At 42.7% G+C, this 17,383-nt stretch overlaps 1 protein-coding gene across 5 annotated transcripts in view; it reads left to right on the top strand.

Moving 5' to 3' along the window:
* LOC129854416 (DENN domain-containing protein 2B-like) overlaps positions 1–17,383 on the top strand; it is an 88,422-nt gene that overhangs the window by 33,884 nt on the left and 37,155 nt on the right. For all 5 annotated transcript variants that reach the window (XM_055921451.1, XM_055921450.1, XM_055921448.1 and 2 more), the window contains exons 3-4: positions 6,454–7,752; positions 10,582–10,733. In XM_055921451.1, the coding sequence (XP_055777426.1) occupies positions 6,454–7,752; positions 10,582–10,733 (1,451 nt within the window). The remainder of the gene's footprint in view (positions 1–6,453; positions 7,753–10,581; positions 10,734–17,383) is intronic.

Genomic DNA, 17,383 nt, shown 5'->3' with positions numbered 1-17,383 from the left:
GTCTGTTGCTATTTGAAATACTTCTACAGTGATTTTACACTGGGGCAGTTTTGACTATCACAATGTAATGGCTGCTGCTAGGTCAAACAAGAACCAGACTGAATTTAGACTAAACTAAAATATAAATGCAACAATTTCAACGATTTTACTGAGTTACAGTTCATATAAGGAAATCAGTCAATTGAAATTATTTATTTTGGTCCTAATCTATGGATTTCATCTATGGGCAGGGGCGCAGCCATGGTTGGGCCTGGGAGGGCATAGGCCTGCCCACTTGGGAGCCAGGTGTAACGCAGGTCAACTAATGTTGAATACTTGTTATCACGTTTCAGGTAAGACCCAAATGCAGACTGTGTTGAAGTAACAATGTTTATTGCAAATTACAGGTCAAGGCAGGCAGGGATCGATAATCCAGAATAGTGGCAAAGGCACAGGACTGTAGGCAGGCTCAGGGTCAGGTCAGGCAGGGGTCGATAATCCAGAGTAGTGGCAAAGACCCAGGACGGAAGGCAAGCTCAGGGTCAAGGGCAGACTGCGTAGTCGGGCAAGCGGGCTCAGAGACAGGACAAGCAAGGGTCAAAACCAGGGGGGCGAGAAAAAGCAAGACTGGGGAAAAGCAGGAGCTGAGAAAACCGCTGGTTGACTTGACAAACAAGATGAACTGACAACAGACAAACAGAGAACACAGGTATATATACACAGGGGATAATGGGGAAGATGGGCGACACCTGGAGGGGGGTGGAGACAATCACAATGACAGGTGAAACAGATCAGGGCGTGACAATTGTTACTAGTGAGATTCCAGCAACCAATCATATTATATTATATTGTGATATGTTTAAAAGCTTACAGCTATTACAAATCATTTGTCAGAAGCTGCATGACAAGCAGTTTATTTTGAGCCAATCAAAACTCAATATTCTCTCTTAGTCCCTCTCCTAACCTCACGCTCTATACCAGTTGGCTCCAACATGTTGAAAAGGAGCTAGAATGGAACATGAAGAGCTACCACCATTCTATGGAAGAAAAACTATGTTTCAAATCGAAGTGAGAAGTTGTACAAAACTGAACTAAAAAGACAGAACCAGATATTAACACTTACTTATCTATCCAAACGTACTGTGAAGGGGTTGAGGGAAAGATTGACCCCGGGATTTGGTTAGGTTTAATAAGGAGAACGAGCCGCTAGCGATTAGACTAGCTAAGCTATTGCTAGCGTTTTGTGCGTGTTCACACTGAACCTAGCATATGCACTAGCCGTTAACATTTAGGCTAGCTCAGCTATCGATCAATTGAAATAGCAAACATTAGTGATCATGCTAATCCTGCATGGCGAACTATTTTAGTTGTCATACTTTTATAAAATGTGATTAGCTATTATCATAATCCATGTTGGTACACAGTTATGTTTTAGATGACTTTATAAGAAATGGTGTATAGGTGTAAGCACTAGTACTTTCCATTTGCCCAGGCTAGTCTATTGTTCAGTCCACGTGAGCCTGGTGCTGTAGTTGTGTAAAGTCCTTTGCATTGCCCAGACTAGTCTATTGTTTAGTCCACGTGAGCCTGGTGCTGTAGTTGTGTAAAGTCCTTTGCATTGCCCAGACTAGTTTATTGTTCAGTCCACGTGAGCCTGGTGCTGTAGTTGTGTAAAGTTCTTTGCATTGCTCAGGCTAGATTATTGTTTAGTTCACTTGAGCCTGGTGCTGTAGTTAAAGTGTAAAGTATTTTGACTACGTTTTATTTTATTATTCCTCTAAGAGATTAAAGCTAAGAGCTATATTAATGTTTATATGAAAGGTACTCATGTTATATATATTGTGTGATCCTGTTTGTAAAACAGCCGCCCGAATCCAGGACATCCATGAGAAAATTTGCATGCAGAGGTATTTTTCCTTCGTAGGACACGGAATTTGCACTGCAATACAACGGTCTGGTAGGACTCTTTGTTGCAAGACAGCATTGCACCATACACTACAGTGGGACTGTCATAAGCATATGCCACATTTAAACACCTTACTGTGTTTTTTGATATGCAGTCACTCACATCTGATTCCATCTCATAGTGGTTTATAAGTCAGTATTTGTGAACTGGGTTGTGTTTTTCTGTGGATTCGGATGTGGAGGTCTTGGGCTGGCATGGTTGCACGTGGTCTGCAGGTGTGAGGTTGGTTGGACTTACTACCAAATTCTCTAAAATGATGTTGGAGGTGGCTTATGGCAGAGAAATTAACATTACAGTATCTGGCAACAGCTCTTGTGGACATTCCTACAGTCAGCATGCCAAATGCACACTCCCTCAAAACATCTGTGGCATTGTGTTGTGTGACAAAACTACACATTTTAGAGTGGCCTTTTATTTCCCCCAGCACAAGGTGCACCTGTGTAATGATCATGCCGTTTAATCAGCTTCTTGATATGCTACACCTGTCAGGTGGATGGATTAAATTGGCAAAGTAGAAGTGCTCACTGTGAGCACTTCTACTTTGTACACAAATGTGAGAGAAATAAGCTTTTTGTGCATATGGAACATTTCTGGGATCTTTTATTTCTGCTCATGAAACATGGGACCAACACTTTACATGTTGCGTTTATATTTTTTGTTCAGTATATAATGTGCATTTGGCGCAATACTGTGGATACATACCATACAGTTTGATTTAAAGGCCATTAGCAATAATGTTTCCCCAGCAGAAGCTTATTGTTGAACATTGATCCATCAAAATGCTTTCTAGATATATTCTTATAAATTAATGTGGCAAATCAAAACTACATGTAAATTAATTACGGAACTGATCAATGGGGTTCAACCTTGAGAATGTTGGTTACTAAAACTCAACCGTCCTCTTGCTATTTTCACCCTTGTTTGGTCTTTATCAATTTGCTTTCCCTTGAAACCATATCGCATATGTTTTCATTTTAGACACACTGGATAATTGGATGTAACTTTGGACTTTTACCACAGTCAACTGGAACGTGATCTAGCTAGCACTATTCTGTAAAACGATGATGCATGAATAGCTTCATCCAGGACACTGCTCATTATGGTCCTGGACTAGACTTAAACCGTGTCCAGGAAACTTAACCTATGAGTCCAGCCTCTGGACTGGGTTTAATGAGAGAATCCTGAGTCCAAACCAGGCACGTGGGGCCAGTTTCATTCCCCTCTACCTCATTATGAGAAACCAAGCAGTTTCAACTGGAGAAGTTAGATACCGTAGTCCCTTAGAGATAATCTATAGTGATCTGGTTCTCATACATACTGTATTGTCTATGGCATTGTTCCTACATGCTGATTGATGGTATGGGTTAATCTGTCAAGTTCCACGGGTTAACTCACTTACCAGGAGCCATTTTAGTGGAGTATCATACACTGCCTTCAGAAAGTATTCACACCCCTTGACTTTTTCCAAATTTTGGTGTGTTACAGCCTGAATTTAAAATGTATTACATTTAGATTTGTTTTTGTCACTGGCCTACACACAATACCCCATAATGTCAAAGTGGATTGATCTTTTCAGAAATGTTTACAAATTAATTAATAATGAAAATCTGAAATGTCTTGAGTCAATAAGTATTCAACCCCTTTGTTATCGCTAGCTTACAGTAATAAGTTCAGGAGTAAAACTGCACTTAATAAGTTGCATTTTTAATGACTACCTCATCTCTGTACCCCACACATACAATTATTTGTAAGGTCCCTCAGTCAAGCAGTGAATTTCAAACAGATTCAACCACAAAGACCAGGGAGGTTTTCCAATGCTTCGCAAAATAAGGGCACCTATTGGTACTTGGGACAAATAAAAAAAAGCAGACATTGAATATCCTTTTGCACATGGTAAAGTTATTAATTAGACCTTGGATGGTGTATCAATACACCCAGTCACTACAAAGATACAGGCGTCCTTCCTAAACTCTATTACCGGAGAGGAAGGAAACCGCTCAGGGATTTCACCAACTTTAAAACAGTTACAGAGTTTTAATGGCTGTGATAGGAGAAAACTGAGGATGGTTACTCCACAAAACAAACCTAATTTACAGAGTGAATTAAATATTCCAGAAAATATTCCAAAACATGCATCCTGTTTGCAACAAGGCACTAAAATAATACTGCAAAAAATGTGGCAAAGCAATTACCTTTTTGCCCTGAATACGTATTATGTTTCGGTCAAATCCAACACAACACATTGCTGAGTACCACTCTCCATATTTTCAAGCATAGTGGTGGCTGCATCATGTTATGGGTATGCTTGTAATCGTAAAAGTATTGACTCAGGGTTGTGAATACTTATGTAAATTAGATATTTCAGCATTTCATTTTCATACATTCGCATAAATGTCTAAAAGTATGTTTTCACTTTGTCATTATGGGTGAGAAAAAACATCTATGTAATCCATTTGGAATTCAGGCTGTAACACAGCAAAATGTGGAATAAGTCAAGGAGTATGAATACTTTCTGAAGGCACTGTAGTTGAAAGACTTATTCTCCCTCATATTGTTATTTGTTCTATAATAGGCCTACCCTACACTCTTAGAACCCTTTCCACAGAGAGTACTACATGGAACCCAAAAAGGTTTTACCTGGAACCAAAAAGGTTCTACCTGGCACCGAAAAGGGTTCTCCTATGGGACAGCTGAAGAACCCCGTTTTCTAAGAGTGTATGTTTAGTATGGGAAATTGAAATCTTTTGACCTTCATATGTGTACAGTTCAGTAATGCTATTGAACTGGCTCCATTTATCTTCATATGTGTACAGTTCAGTAATGCTATTGAACTGGCTCCATTTATCTTCATATGTGTACAGTTCAGTAATGGTATTGAACTGGCTCCATTTATCTTCATATGTGTACAGTTCAGTAATGGTATTGAACTGGCTCCATTTACCTTCATATGTGTACAGTTCAGTAATGCTATTGAACTGGCTCCATTTACCTTCATATGTGTACAGTTCAGTAATGCTATTGAACTGGCTCCATTTACCTTCATATGTGTATAGTTCAGTAATGCTATTGAACTGGCTCCATTTAATTTATTATATTTACGTTATGGCTTAATCAAGCTTTAAAGGGCATTCTTTAGTTAATACTTAACTTTTCCTATCTTGCTGCTTTCTTCACTTCTTTGGGCTGTTACTATAATGACAAAACCCTTCCTGCTTTCCAAACAGACTGTAGGGGCCTAAGTATAGGTGTGTTCTGTCAACTCTACTGGATTTGAACCCGTAATGCTTGTTTAGAATGTACAATTTGAATTGTTTGAGTAGGAGGCAGGCAACTTGGACAAAGCAGTTTGTCAGGAGGAGTTAGGTCACTGACACAGTGAGTCAGAGTCAGACAGTCGGTGATCAGGTGATCAGGTGCTGTACAGCTCTCTCCCCAGTAGTCCCCACCCTCGTGTGAAAGACAGAGCCCAGAGGTGTGAAGAGATCTGTCCCAACCTGCACCTTGGATCACAGCCATCACTTCCTCCCAGCCCAGCTCAGCTCACACTTGTTATTCTAGCCGTTGCTAGCTGTGACATCAGATCCCCACCACCGCCTTGGGTTTCGCAAGCCTCAGTCAGGAGCCAAGTTCAGAAAGTTCCCAAAGTCTTCTGAGTGGGGTAGAAACGGAAGAGTCAGAGATGGGTGCGAAAGAGTGTGTTTCTCTCTGTGAAAAGCCCAAATGAGGTCAGCAGCAGGGTGTTTAATCCACATTGCTCAGCATTGAGCAGCAGCAGCGTTGCGTTAGCGGCGGTGTGAGGTGAACAATGGACCAGTCTGTAATGAGCCAGGGGCCGGGCCGTTGTCCACTCTGTGAGGCTGTTAGCTGTTAGCATCAGGAAACACAGACAACTCTCCCAGGACTAGTGTGGTAAGCTGCTGATGAAGGTAAGACCTAAGAGCATCTCATCTGTCTCTCAGCGTGCTGTATTCCCATGGCTTTGTGTGTGGCGTCGACATACATTCTACTCAAATCATTTTAATTATGTGGAAAAGTCCACGCATGCATTTTTACTGTTGATATGTATTTGCTTTGGCGTCGAACAGGGATCCCATACTGCCAAGGTTATATCACATTTTCCATTGGTTATTTTACATGAGTGGTCAAAGTTTTCATGTTGCCTATTATCTTAGAAATACATTCTGGCGTTGAAGGGTTTTCCTTTCTTTTCTTTCTTCTCTAAAGAGAGAGTTTTTTCCCCCTCTGTTGCCCTGTAAACTTTAGCTGCTATGATTAATCTTCCACTGGTAAGCTGAACACACCTGAGGTAACCACTGGTATTCCACGCCTAGTTTCTCTCAATGTGCAGTCAGCAGTGTTGAGAGAAATTCACAGCAGCTCTCAGCGCCAGACTCTTCCGAGCTGTTTAGTGAGCTAAATTATTATTTTGGTATTTGGGAGCAAATAAAGTAACGTTATAAGGAATGGTATCATGATGTTTCTGATCCCTGCCCTTACTCTCGTTCCAGGTGCCAGTCTGCGTCCCCACCCCCCATTCTCTCTGCCACACAGGGGCGGTGCCACGCCCCGCTCAGCGACAGCGAGGACAACAGGCAGCACGTCAGATACGTCAAAACAGACGGCAGACTCTTGGGCCGGGCCGGCTGGAGCAGCAAGACCGCTAGCCTCTGCAGTGGAGCCTCCCTCTCCTGTGACTTACTGTCCCAGAGCCGACTTACCAAGTCCAAGAGTATTAGCTGCCTGGACAACAAGCTCTCCATCTACAAGCCCTCTGGTGGGGCTCCGGTGGGCCAGGAGGCCCAGGGGGGCCAGGAGGAGCAGAAAGAGAACCAGAAACAGGAGGACCTTCCTGGGGGGGGTGGACTGAGTGGTGGTCCCCTGAGCTGGAGCACCCTCTCCCTGGGACCTTCATCCAACCACAGCCACAAGCGCACCCTCTCTCTCAGCCGCCCCGTGTCAGGGACATCCTCTGTGGCCATCCGTAAGAAGATCTCAGAATGGGAGTGCAGGAGGGTGGCTCTGCCTAGGATGAGCCTGTGTCTGGAGAAGAGGCCTGTAGGTGAGCGTGTGGGCGGCAGCGAGGGCTGCCCCAGCCTCCTTCCCTCACCTTGCAGTGAGAAGACCTTTGACTTCAAGAGCATCCGGAGGATGAGTACGGCTTTCTCAGAGTGCTCCTACCCAGAGACGGAGGAAGAGGAGGCAGCCTCAGACAGGGAGTGCCTGGGCCGCTTCCAGAAGAGGCCAGGAAAGACAGACTCCTCTGCGTTATTCCTGAGCTCCCTGTCTGCTCGGAAGGAAACGTCTGCTGTACTCAATCGGATACAAAAGATTGAGAAGGTGCTGAAGGAGAGCCCCAGCCAGCCACCGCGGTATCTTAGTAACTGCTATGCACCAGACAAAATGAGACAGAAGTGTTTTATGATAGGTGGGGTCGAGGACTTGGACAGTAGGGGCACCAGTAAACGCAGCAGTATATGTTCCGTGGCCACAGAACCAGACGCCCTGCCAGCCTCTGATAAACTCTCCAGACAGAGGTTCAGTGTGAGCTCAACCCGGTCAGAGACCGAGAGCCCAGAGTCCCCCTGTCAACAGACCCCGGAGGGCATGCCAGTCAACCCCCTGCCCAAACCTAAACGCACCTTTGAGTACGACGCCAACCGCAACCACAAGGGAATGTCGCCAATCAACGGACTACCTCCTGGCAGTGCTTCTGAGGAGTCACCACCCCTGCTGCCCACCACTTCAGCACCCAACATGACGCGAAATCTGACAAAGGACGGGAGCTCCCCCAAGAGACTCCAGGACAGGTGAGAATAGTCACGTCACCTCTAGACGTGTACGCTCTTAGATAAAGGGGTTTGTAATAGGTTATCCAGCTGTCCCCATAGGGGAACCCGTTTTGGTTCCAGTTAGAACCCTGTTTAGTTCCAGTTAGAGCCCTTTTAAGTTCCGTCTAGAACCCTCTGTAGAAAGGGTTCTTTCTACCTGGAACCAAAAGTGTTCTACCTGCAACCAAAAAGGGTTATTCAAAGTGTTCTCCTATGAGGACAGCCGAAAAACTCTTTAAGGTTCTAAATAGCACACTCTGTTCTAAGTGTAGTCTTTTATTGTTATGGCATGTGTCAGTAAGTCCACGGTTCAGTGAACTGATGTTTTGTGTTGTGCTTAGTGCATTCTCAGACAGTAAAAACATGTGTATCTTATCCCCCGGGCCCTTCCTCCCCCTCAGAATCAGCCCTGCTGATCAAACAACATGGCGAACAGGAGATGCTGATTTATGTAGCTGCAAAACAAAACATGGGTCCTGCAGGCTGCAGTAAAAACAGAGAGGCAGTCAATTTGTTTAGTTCCTTTCTGAGAGTTGCACTTGGACGGCTAGAACATTTATTTGTCTTGGATTTGTAAATGTCTCTAGCATGTCCTGAGAATGTTTTTAGGGAGGTAAGGATCATAGACCAAGCGTTTACTTTGTTGGTGTTCAAGTGTATTAAATGATTGGCCTTTTGTCTGGCTCTGGCTGTAGTCAGATAGACAGTAGAGCGGCCTCGCTCACTTCGTAGTGATGCTGCTAACTGAATTGGTTCCACCAAGTCTGCCTCTGTTCAGCGTTTGATAATAAGCAGATAAACATTGAATCTGCTGTTAATTTTCTTAAGGCCTCAATGTTTTCCTGCATTAGAAAGACAGTATTTTTGGCTTCATATGAAGAGGATCGCATTGTTCTATTGATATTGTTCATGGCTTTTGTTTTTTCTAATTTGATTTGTCTAGAATGTTGCCATTGAAAAGGAATATGTTAAATTCAGTTTCTGCTGTTTTTACAGTGTTATTTTGTAAGAATGACAGGCTTTCATTGAACAAACATCAAGTAGCCTAATTGCAATACAAACTTATTGCAAATGTCAACTACATTAGACAGGGCATTGTGTATCTTAGTATAAGGCCAGGTAACAAAAGTCTGCTGTCTGTGAGAAACAAAGTATTATTGTAAATAGGTCTATAACACAATGCACTGTAATAATGGTTGATATAGAACATCCTTAAATATCACTGCTCAGCTCCAGCCAAACTGTTCACGTCCAAGACCATCAATTGTTCTATCCTTGAAATCCAACAGCTTTTCAACAACGTTCCAAGTCACTCTTACATCAAAATAGGACTGTGTTCTTCTTCTATCATGCCTGTTATTTAGCAAAGGCCTACAGTGTATTGTCTTGCCAGTGGACACCCCAAGGTTCCCAGTGTGCCTCCTCATCCTTCTTCATTATGTTGCTATAGAGCTGTGCAGTACAGGCAGCTATTAGCCTGTTATGTCTTTCTGGAACACTTGATATTGTTTATTACCCTTGTTCTTTATTCCCCTTAAAATTGCCTTCAGAGCACAACTTGTTTAGGCCAATGACTGAGGGCAGGGCCTTGCCAGATCCGCTTGATGAGCGGGGAGGAAGAGATCCTTTAATGTCCCTGACTTGTAGTCAGTGTTTAACATTCCTGCGGCAGAGGCAATTTCAGAGCATGTTTAAAAGCCATGAGCCGTCAATGGAGCAGGACAGCAGGATAGCAGGCGTGATCTCACTGATCTAATGGAGGGACTCTCCCCCTGTCCTGAGCATTCAGAGTCCAGACACACACAAGCTGTCATGCTGTGTACATACGTACAGTACACAGAACTCCAGAAAATGTTTGGGTCGGTGGTAAATAAACAGGAATTTACTTTGTGATTGGAGCACATGTTGCTGTCACTATAATTAGATTAGAGGTGCTCTGAACCAGTGTTCCAGGTCTCTGTCTCTCTGTCTCTCTCTATGTCTCTCTCTCTCTCTGTCTGTTTAATTGGCAGCTTCATAGAGGGATGAGGCATATTTGGGTCTCATTGGAACAGTGGCTTTCATCCTCTCAGGTGGTCCTCGTTGATTGTAATCGGCCAGTAGAGGATGTCAGGATGGAATGAACCCTCTGGACTGCAGCTCTCCTCTCCACTGTCTCAGCACACAGCCATGCATGATTAAATGCAACATTCTTTTCTGCTTTTTTCATCCTCCCTCCCTGTTTCTTGTTTCTTTCCATCTTTCCCTCCCTCCCGTCCGCTGTCCACCCTCTTTTCCCCTCTCTCTTCCTCTTCCTCTCTCTCTTTCTGACTCTCACTTTCTCTCTCTTTCTCTCTCTCTTTCGCTCTCTCTGACTCGCTCTCTCTGATTCTCTCTCTCTGACTCGCTCTCTCTCTGACTCGCTCTCTCTCTGACTCGCTCTCTCTGACTCGCTCTCTCTCTGACTCGCTCTCTCTCTGACTCGCTCTCTCTCTGACTCTCTCTCTCCCCCTCTCTCTGACTCTCTCCCTCTCTCTCCCTCTCTCCCTCTCTCTCTCTCTCTCTCTCTCTCTCTCTCTCTCTCTCTCTCTCTCTCTCTCTCTCTCTCTCTCTCTCTCTCTGACTCTCTCTCGCTCTCTCTCTGACTCTCTCTCTCGCTCTCTCTCTGACTCTCTCTCTCCCTCTCTCTCTGACTCTCTCTCTCCCTCTCTCTCTGACTCTCTCTCTCTCTCCCTCTCTGACTCTCTCTCTCTCTCTCTCTCTCTCTCTCTCTCTCTCTCTCTCTCTCTCTCTCTCTCTCTCTCTCTCTCTCTCTCTCTCTCTCTCCAGGGAGTCATGTGAGTTGGAGGATGCTGCCAGCCTGGCCTCCTCGTACCCGTCCTCTCACACAGAGAATGGCACTGTTTCCACAGAGACTCGCAGCAGCAGCCGGCCCAGCTCCAAAAACACTTTAGAGGAGAACGCCTATGAGGACATAGTGGGTAAGCATGGTGCTGTGTCTGGATACCTGAGGATAACTCAGCCTGACCTGCAACACTTACGGATGCATTGTAATTCAGTGAATAACCAGGATTGTTGAAAGCCAAACTCTGTTAGTAACTGCTGATGCAAGCAGTAATTCCAAAAGCCTTTCACACACTTGGTAGATTTCTAAGGAGGTCTGATTGTTGGCCACTCTCTCATATCCTCACACTCTCAGCTGCCAAGTAGACTGGATTGTCTTTATTCTGAAGGATGGCCTGAAGATGTGCTACTTTCTGGTTTCACCATCAACTCCTAATTGTTATGGACTGATAACAAGTATTTCTTTATATGCTATAAACTCTGTGTGTCTGTCTCCAGACAATGGTTATGTGGGAGCCAGCAACAACAGATGGGTTATATAATGCTAGCTGGCCTTCCCCTGGTTAAAAGGAATTTGACAGTCATGGTGTACATTTATACCCCATCTGCTTTCTATTGGACAATCCCAAATAGTTGACTGAAAAACTCTCAGGGATTTTCAAAAATCAATGCTAGATTTACACTTAATATTCCTGCTTTATGTTTATTCAGCACTGTATGGTTATGTAAAGAAAATATGATCATCACTCACTCTTCATTATCAGGCCATTCCTTGAGACAAAGAATGGCACTCCTCCGTTTACTGGATTAAATTGTAAGATAACTCTGTGGCTTGGGAAAATGTCAACTTGATATGCCTCAGCTAAAGCCCAGACCTAGCACTAAAGCTAATTTCACATAAATCAAGTGTTCGACAGTTTCACAAAAAGTTGTTTTCACAAAATTTGGGGAATATCTATCCTCTAACAAGGACTTTTGACCTGCTGATAGGTTTAGTAACATGGAAAACTACAATATCACGGTATAAGCAAGACCAACTCTAATTTCTCTGTATTGAGGGTGACAAAGTACAAATGTATGCCAAATTCCTTTCCAGTAGTAAACGTCCTGAGGACTGTGGACAGTGAAAAGGCTGGTTCTCCTGAGGTGCTTCATGTGGCAGCGATGTCTGTCACGTCTCACCCGGCCCTTCTCTGCCCCTCCACTATAAATTTCCTTCCTGCTCATCAGGCTTGAATGTGAGACCCAGTAAAAGAATGGGGGCTGACATGTTTTTAGTTGGAAATTAGAGATTGAGTGTTGGTTGATATATGTTTGTAGCCTTTGAGCATTTTATTTTGCAAGCACATGGGTCAAATTAAGACTGTGATGGCCACATTTCTCCCTCATACATGGTTGACTCTCTTCCTCTATTCGTCTTCTATGGCGTTTTATTCAGTCTCTGAAGATGACCAATGGTTCCAGGCAGAGCATGAATCGGTGGCCGCGAGAGGACCCTGGGGACCTTCATGCGTACCCCAAAAAAGAGTCCATTGTTTGCCGGTCGAACACCTCGAGTATGGGATCGGCGATGCGGTCGAAGGCATTTTGGCTGAATGATGATTAGTTACAGAGAAATACATTGCCTCTGTGAGCTGTCCCTCCCTAGTAATCCTGGCTGCTCCAGTCTGAAACGGTCTCCACCACCGCTAAGCAGCGGTTTACAGGTCAGATGTTCCGTTGGACGCAGCAGCCACAGCAATGGGAGATAAGCCATGTTCTAGTCCCTCTCCGCTCGTATTTCAACGTGTAGCAGCCCAGACACTTTGGACTCAGACACACACAGCCCTTCTCGAAGCATTTAATCAACTATGTGAGGAGATCATAGCTGTCTGAGGCAGTAGCCCACTAACAATGAGTACATTAAATAAAGACTCTTCTCAAAATCAAATTTAATTTGCCACATGCGCTGGATACAACTGATGTAGACTTTACCGTGAAATGCTTGCTTACGAGCCCTTCCCATCGTTTCAGAATAAAAAAAAATTATTACAAATAGTAACACGAGGAATAAAATAAAATACACAAGAATGGAGCTATAAAAAGGAAGTACCAGTACCAGATCAATGTGCAGAGGTATGTGGTATTTGAGGTAGATATGTACCTGAAGGCAGGGTAAAGTGACTAGTCATCATGATAGATAATAAGAAGCAGCAGCATATGATGTGTGTGTGTGTGTGTGTGTGTGTGTGTGTGTGTGTGTGTGTGTGTGTGTGTGTGTGTGTGTGTGTGGGTTTTGTGTTGGAGGGTATATGAGTGAGTGTGTGTGTGTGCGTATGTGAATGTGTGTGGGCTTTGTGTTGGAGTGTATATGAGTGTGTGTGTGTGTGTGCGTATGTAAATGTGTGTGGGTTTTGTGTTGGAGTGTATATGAGTGAGTGTATGTATATGGTCTGCGTATATATAGTCTAGTGAGTGTGAATATGGTGTCTATATATAGTCTAGTGAGTGTGAATATGGTGTGTGTACATATAGTCTAGTGAGTGTGTATATGGTGTGTATATATAGTCTAGTGAGTGTGTATATGGTGTGTATATATAGTCTAGTGAGTGTGTATATGGTGTGTATATATAGTCTAGTGAGTGTGTATATGGTGTGTATATATAGTCTAGTGAGTGTGTATATGGTGTGTATATATAGTCTAGTGAGTGTGAATATGGTGTGTGTACATATAGTCTAGTGAGTGTGTATATGGTGTGTATATATAGTCTAGTGAGTGTGTATATGGTGTGTATATATAGTCTAGTGAGTGTGTATATGGTGTGTATATATAGTCTAGTGAGTGTGTATATGGTGTGTATATATAGTCTAGTGAGTGTGTATATGGTGTGTATATATAGTCTAGTGAGTGTGAATATGGTGTGTATATATAGTCTAGTGAGTGTGTATATGGTGTGTATATATAGTCTAGTGAGTGTGAATATGGTGTCTATATATAGTCTAGTGAGTGTGAATATGGTGTGTGTACATATAGTCTAGTGAGTGTGTATATGGTGTGTATATATAGTCTAGTGAGTGTGTATATGGTGTGTATATATAGTCTAGTGAGTGTGTATATGGTGTGTATATATAGTCTAGTGAGTGTGAATATGGTGTGTATATATAGTCTAGTGAGTGTGTATATGGTGTGTATATATAGTCTAGTGAGTGTGAATATGGTGTCTATATATAGTCTAGTGAGTGTGAATATGGTGTGTATATATAGTCTAGTGAGTGTGTATATGGTGTGTATATATAGTCTAGTGAGTGTGTATATGGTGTGTATATATAGTCTAGTGAGTGTGTATATGTTGTGTATATATAGTCTAGTGAGTGTGTATATGGTGTGTATATATAGTCTAGTGAGTGTGTATATGGTGTGTATATATAGTCTAGTGAGTGTGTATATGGTGTGTATATATAGTCTAGTGAGTGTGAATATGGTGTGTATATATAGTCTAGTGAGTGTGTATATGGTGTGTATATATAGTCTAGTGAGTGTGAATATGGTGTCTATATATAGTCTAGTGAGTGTGAATATGGTGTGTGTACATATAGTCTAGTGAGTGTGTATATGGTGTGTATATATAGTCTAGTGAGTGTGTATATGGTGTGTATATATAGTCTAGTGAGTGTGTATATGGTGTGTATATATAGTCTAGTGAGTGTGAATATGGTGTGTATATATAGTCTAGTGAGTGTGTATATGGTGTGTATATATAGTCTAGTGAGTGTGAATATGGTGTCTATATATAGTCTAGTGAGTGTGAATATGGTGTGTATATATAGTCTAGTGAGTGTGTATATGGTGTGTATATATAGTCTAGTGAGTGTGTATATGGTGTCTATATATAGTCTAGTGAGTGTGTATATGGTGTGTATATATAGTCTAGTGAGTGTGAATATGGTGTGTATATATAGTCTAGTGAGTGTGTATATGGTGTGTATATATAGTCTAGTGAGTGTGAATATGGTGTCTATATATAGTCTAGTGAGTGTGTATATGGTGTGTATATATAGTCTAGTGAGTGTGTATATGGTGTGTATATATAGTCTAGTGAGTGTGTATATGGTGTGTATATATAGTCTAGTGAGTGTGAATATGGTGTCTATATATAGTCTAGTGAGTGTGAATATGGTGTGTATATATAGTCTAGTGAGTGTGTATATGGTGTGTATATATAGTCTAGTGAGTGTGTATATGGTGTGTATATATAGTCTAGTGAGTGTGAATATGGTGTCTATATATAGTCTAGTGAGTGTGTATATGGTGTGTATATATAGTCTAGTGAGTGTGTATATGGTGTGTATATATAGTCTAGTGAGTGTGTATATGGTGTGTATATATAGTCTAGTGAGTGTGTATATGGTGTGTATATATAGTCTAGTGAGTGTGAATATGGTGTCTATATATAGTCTAGTGAGTGTGTATATGGTGTCTATATATAGTCTAGTGAGTGTGTATATGGTGTGTATATATAGTCTAGTGAGTGTGTATATGGTGTGTATATATAGTCTAGTGAGTGTGTATATGGTGTGTATATATAGTCTAGTGAGTGTGTATATGGTGTGTATATATAGTCTAGTGAGTGTGTATATGGTGTGTATATATAGTCTAGTGAGTGTGTATATGGTGTGTATATATAGTCTAGTGAGTGTGTATATGGTGTGTATATATAGTCTAGTGAGTGTGAATATGGTGTCTATATATAGTCTAGTGAGTGTGTATATGGTGTGTATATATAGTCTAGTGAGTGTGTATATGGTGTGTATATATAGTCTAGTGAGTGTGTATATGGTGTGTATATATAGTCTAGTGAGTGTGTATATGGTGTGTATATATAGTCTAGTGAGTGTGTATATGGTGTGTATATATAGTCTAGTGAGTGTGTATATGGTGTGTATATATAGTCTAGTGAGTGTGTATATGGTGTGTATATATAGTCTAGTGAGTGTGTATATGGTGTGTATATATAGTCTAGTGAGTGTGTATATGGTGTGTATATATAGTCTAGTGAGTGTGTATATGGTGTGTATATATAGTCTAGTGAGTGTGTATATGGTGTGTATATATAGTCTAGTGAGTGTGTATATGGTGTGTATATATAGTCTAGTGAGTGTGTATATGGTGTGTATATATAGTCTAGTGAGTGTGTATATGGTGTGTATATATAGTCTAGTGAGTGTGTATATGGTGTGTATATATAGTCTAGTGAGTGTGTATATGGTGTGTATATATAGTCTAGTGAGTGTGTATATGGTGTGTATATATAGTCTAGTGAGTGTACGTAGGGTCAGTGCAAGATAGAGTCAGTGCAGATAGTTTGGGTACCATTAATTTACTACATATATAGCAGTCTGGCTATTTAGCAGTCTTGTGGTTTGGGGGTAGAAGCTGTCTCGAGCTGTTGGTTCGAGAGCTGATTTCCGTTTGCCGGATGGCAGCAGTATGGTTTGGGAGTCTTTGGCAATGTTTTGGGCCTTCCTCTGACGCCACCTGATATAGAGGTCCTGGATGGCAGGGAGCTCGGCCCCTGTGATGTACTGGGCTGTCCGCACCCCCCTCTGTAGCGCTTTGAGGTCAAGGGCAATGCATTTGCCATACCAAACGTTGATGCAGCCAGTCAAGATGCTCTCAATATTACATCTGTAGAACATTTTGAAGATTTGAGGGCCAATGCCAAATCCTTTCAGCCTCCTGAGGGGGAAGAGTTGCTGCCATGCTCTCTTCACGACTGTGCGGGTGTCTGGGAGCCATGTTAAGTCCTTAGTGGACGCCAAGGAACTAGAAGCTCTCGACCCGCTCCACAACAGCCCTGTCAACATGGATAGTGGCGGGCTCTCCCCTATTTCCTCTATAGTCCACGATCAGCTCCTTGGTCTTACTGATGTTGTTGTCCTGGCACCACACTGCTAAGTCTCTGACGTCCTTCCTGTAGGCTGTCTCATCGTCGTCCATGATCAGGCCTACCACTGTCGTGTCATCAGCAAACTTGGTGATGGTGTTGGAGTTGTGCGTGACCATGCAGTCGTGGGTGACAGGGAGTGCAGGAGGGAACTAAGCACACACCCCTGAGGGGCCCTAGGGTTGAGGGTCAGCCTAAGTCCAGGATCCAGTTGCAGAGGGAGGGGTTCAGTCCCAGGGTCCCTAGCTTGGTGATGAGCTTGGAGGCGACTATGGTGTTGAACGCTGAGCTGTAGTCTATGAACAGCATTCTCACATAGTTATTTTCCCTCCTGTCCAGGTGGAAGAGGGCAGTGTGAAGTGCAATTGTGATTGCTTCATCTGTGGATCTGTCAGGGGTGTATGCAAATTGGAGTGGGTGTAGGCTGTCTGGGATGATGGTGTTGATGTTTGTCATGACCAGCCTTTCAAAGCACTTCTTAATTACAGGTCTGAGTGCTACAGGGCGATAGTCATTTAGGCTGATTACATTGGAGCTCTCTCAGTTTGAAATATTTGGGGATTACAGACTGGGACAAGGAGAGATTGAAAATGTCTGTGAAGACACTTGCCAGCTGGTCTGCACATGCTTTGAGAACATGCCCTGGTATTCCGGCCTTGTGATTGCATTCCACCTTCCTCCTATATTGTCCTTTTGCATGTTTGATGTCTTGTCGGAGGTCGGAGGGGCTTTCTTTGTTGTGTCCCGTCCCTCGTAAGCAGTAGCTCTAGCCTTTAGCCCAGCGTGGATATTGCCTGTAATCCATAGTTTTTGGTTTTGATACGTTCTTAGAGTCTATGTACTTATTGATGAAGCCTGTGACT

The sequence above is a fragment of the Salvelinus fontinalis genome, chromosome 4, assembly GCF_029448725.1.
Source record: "Salvelinus fontinalis isolate EN_2023a chromosome 4, ASM2944872v1, whole genome shotgun sequence".
Lineage (NCBI taxonomy): Eukaryota > Metazoa > Chordata > Actinopteri > Salmoniformes > Salmonidae > Salvelinus > Salvelinus fontinalis.
Note: the sequence above shows the minus strand (reverse complement) of the source record. Positions and strands in the feature narration are given on the sequence as shown.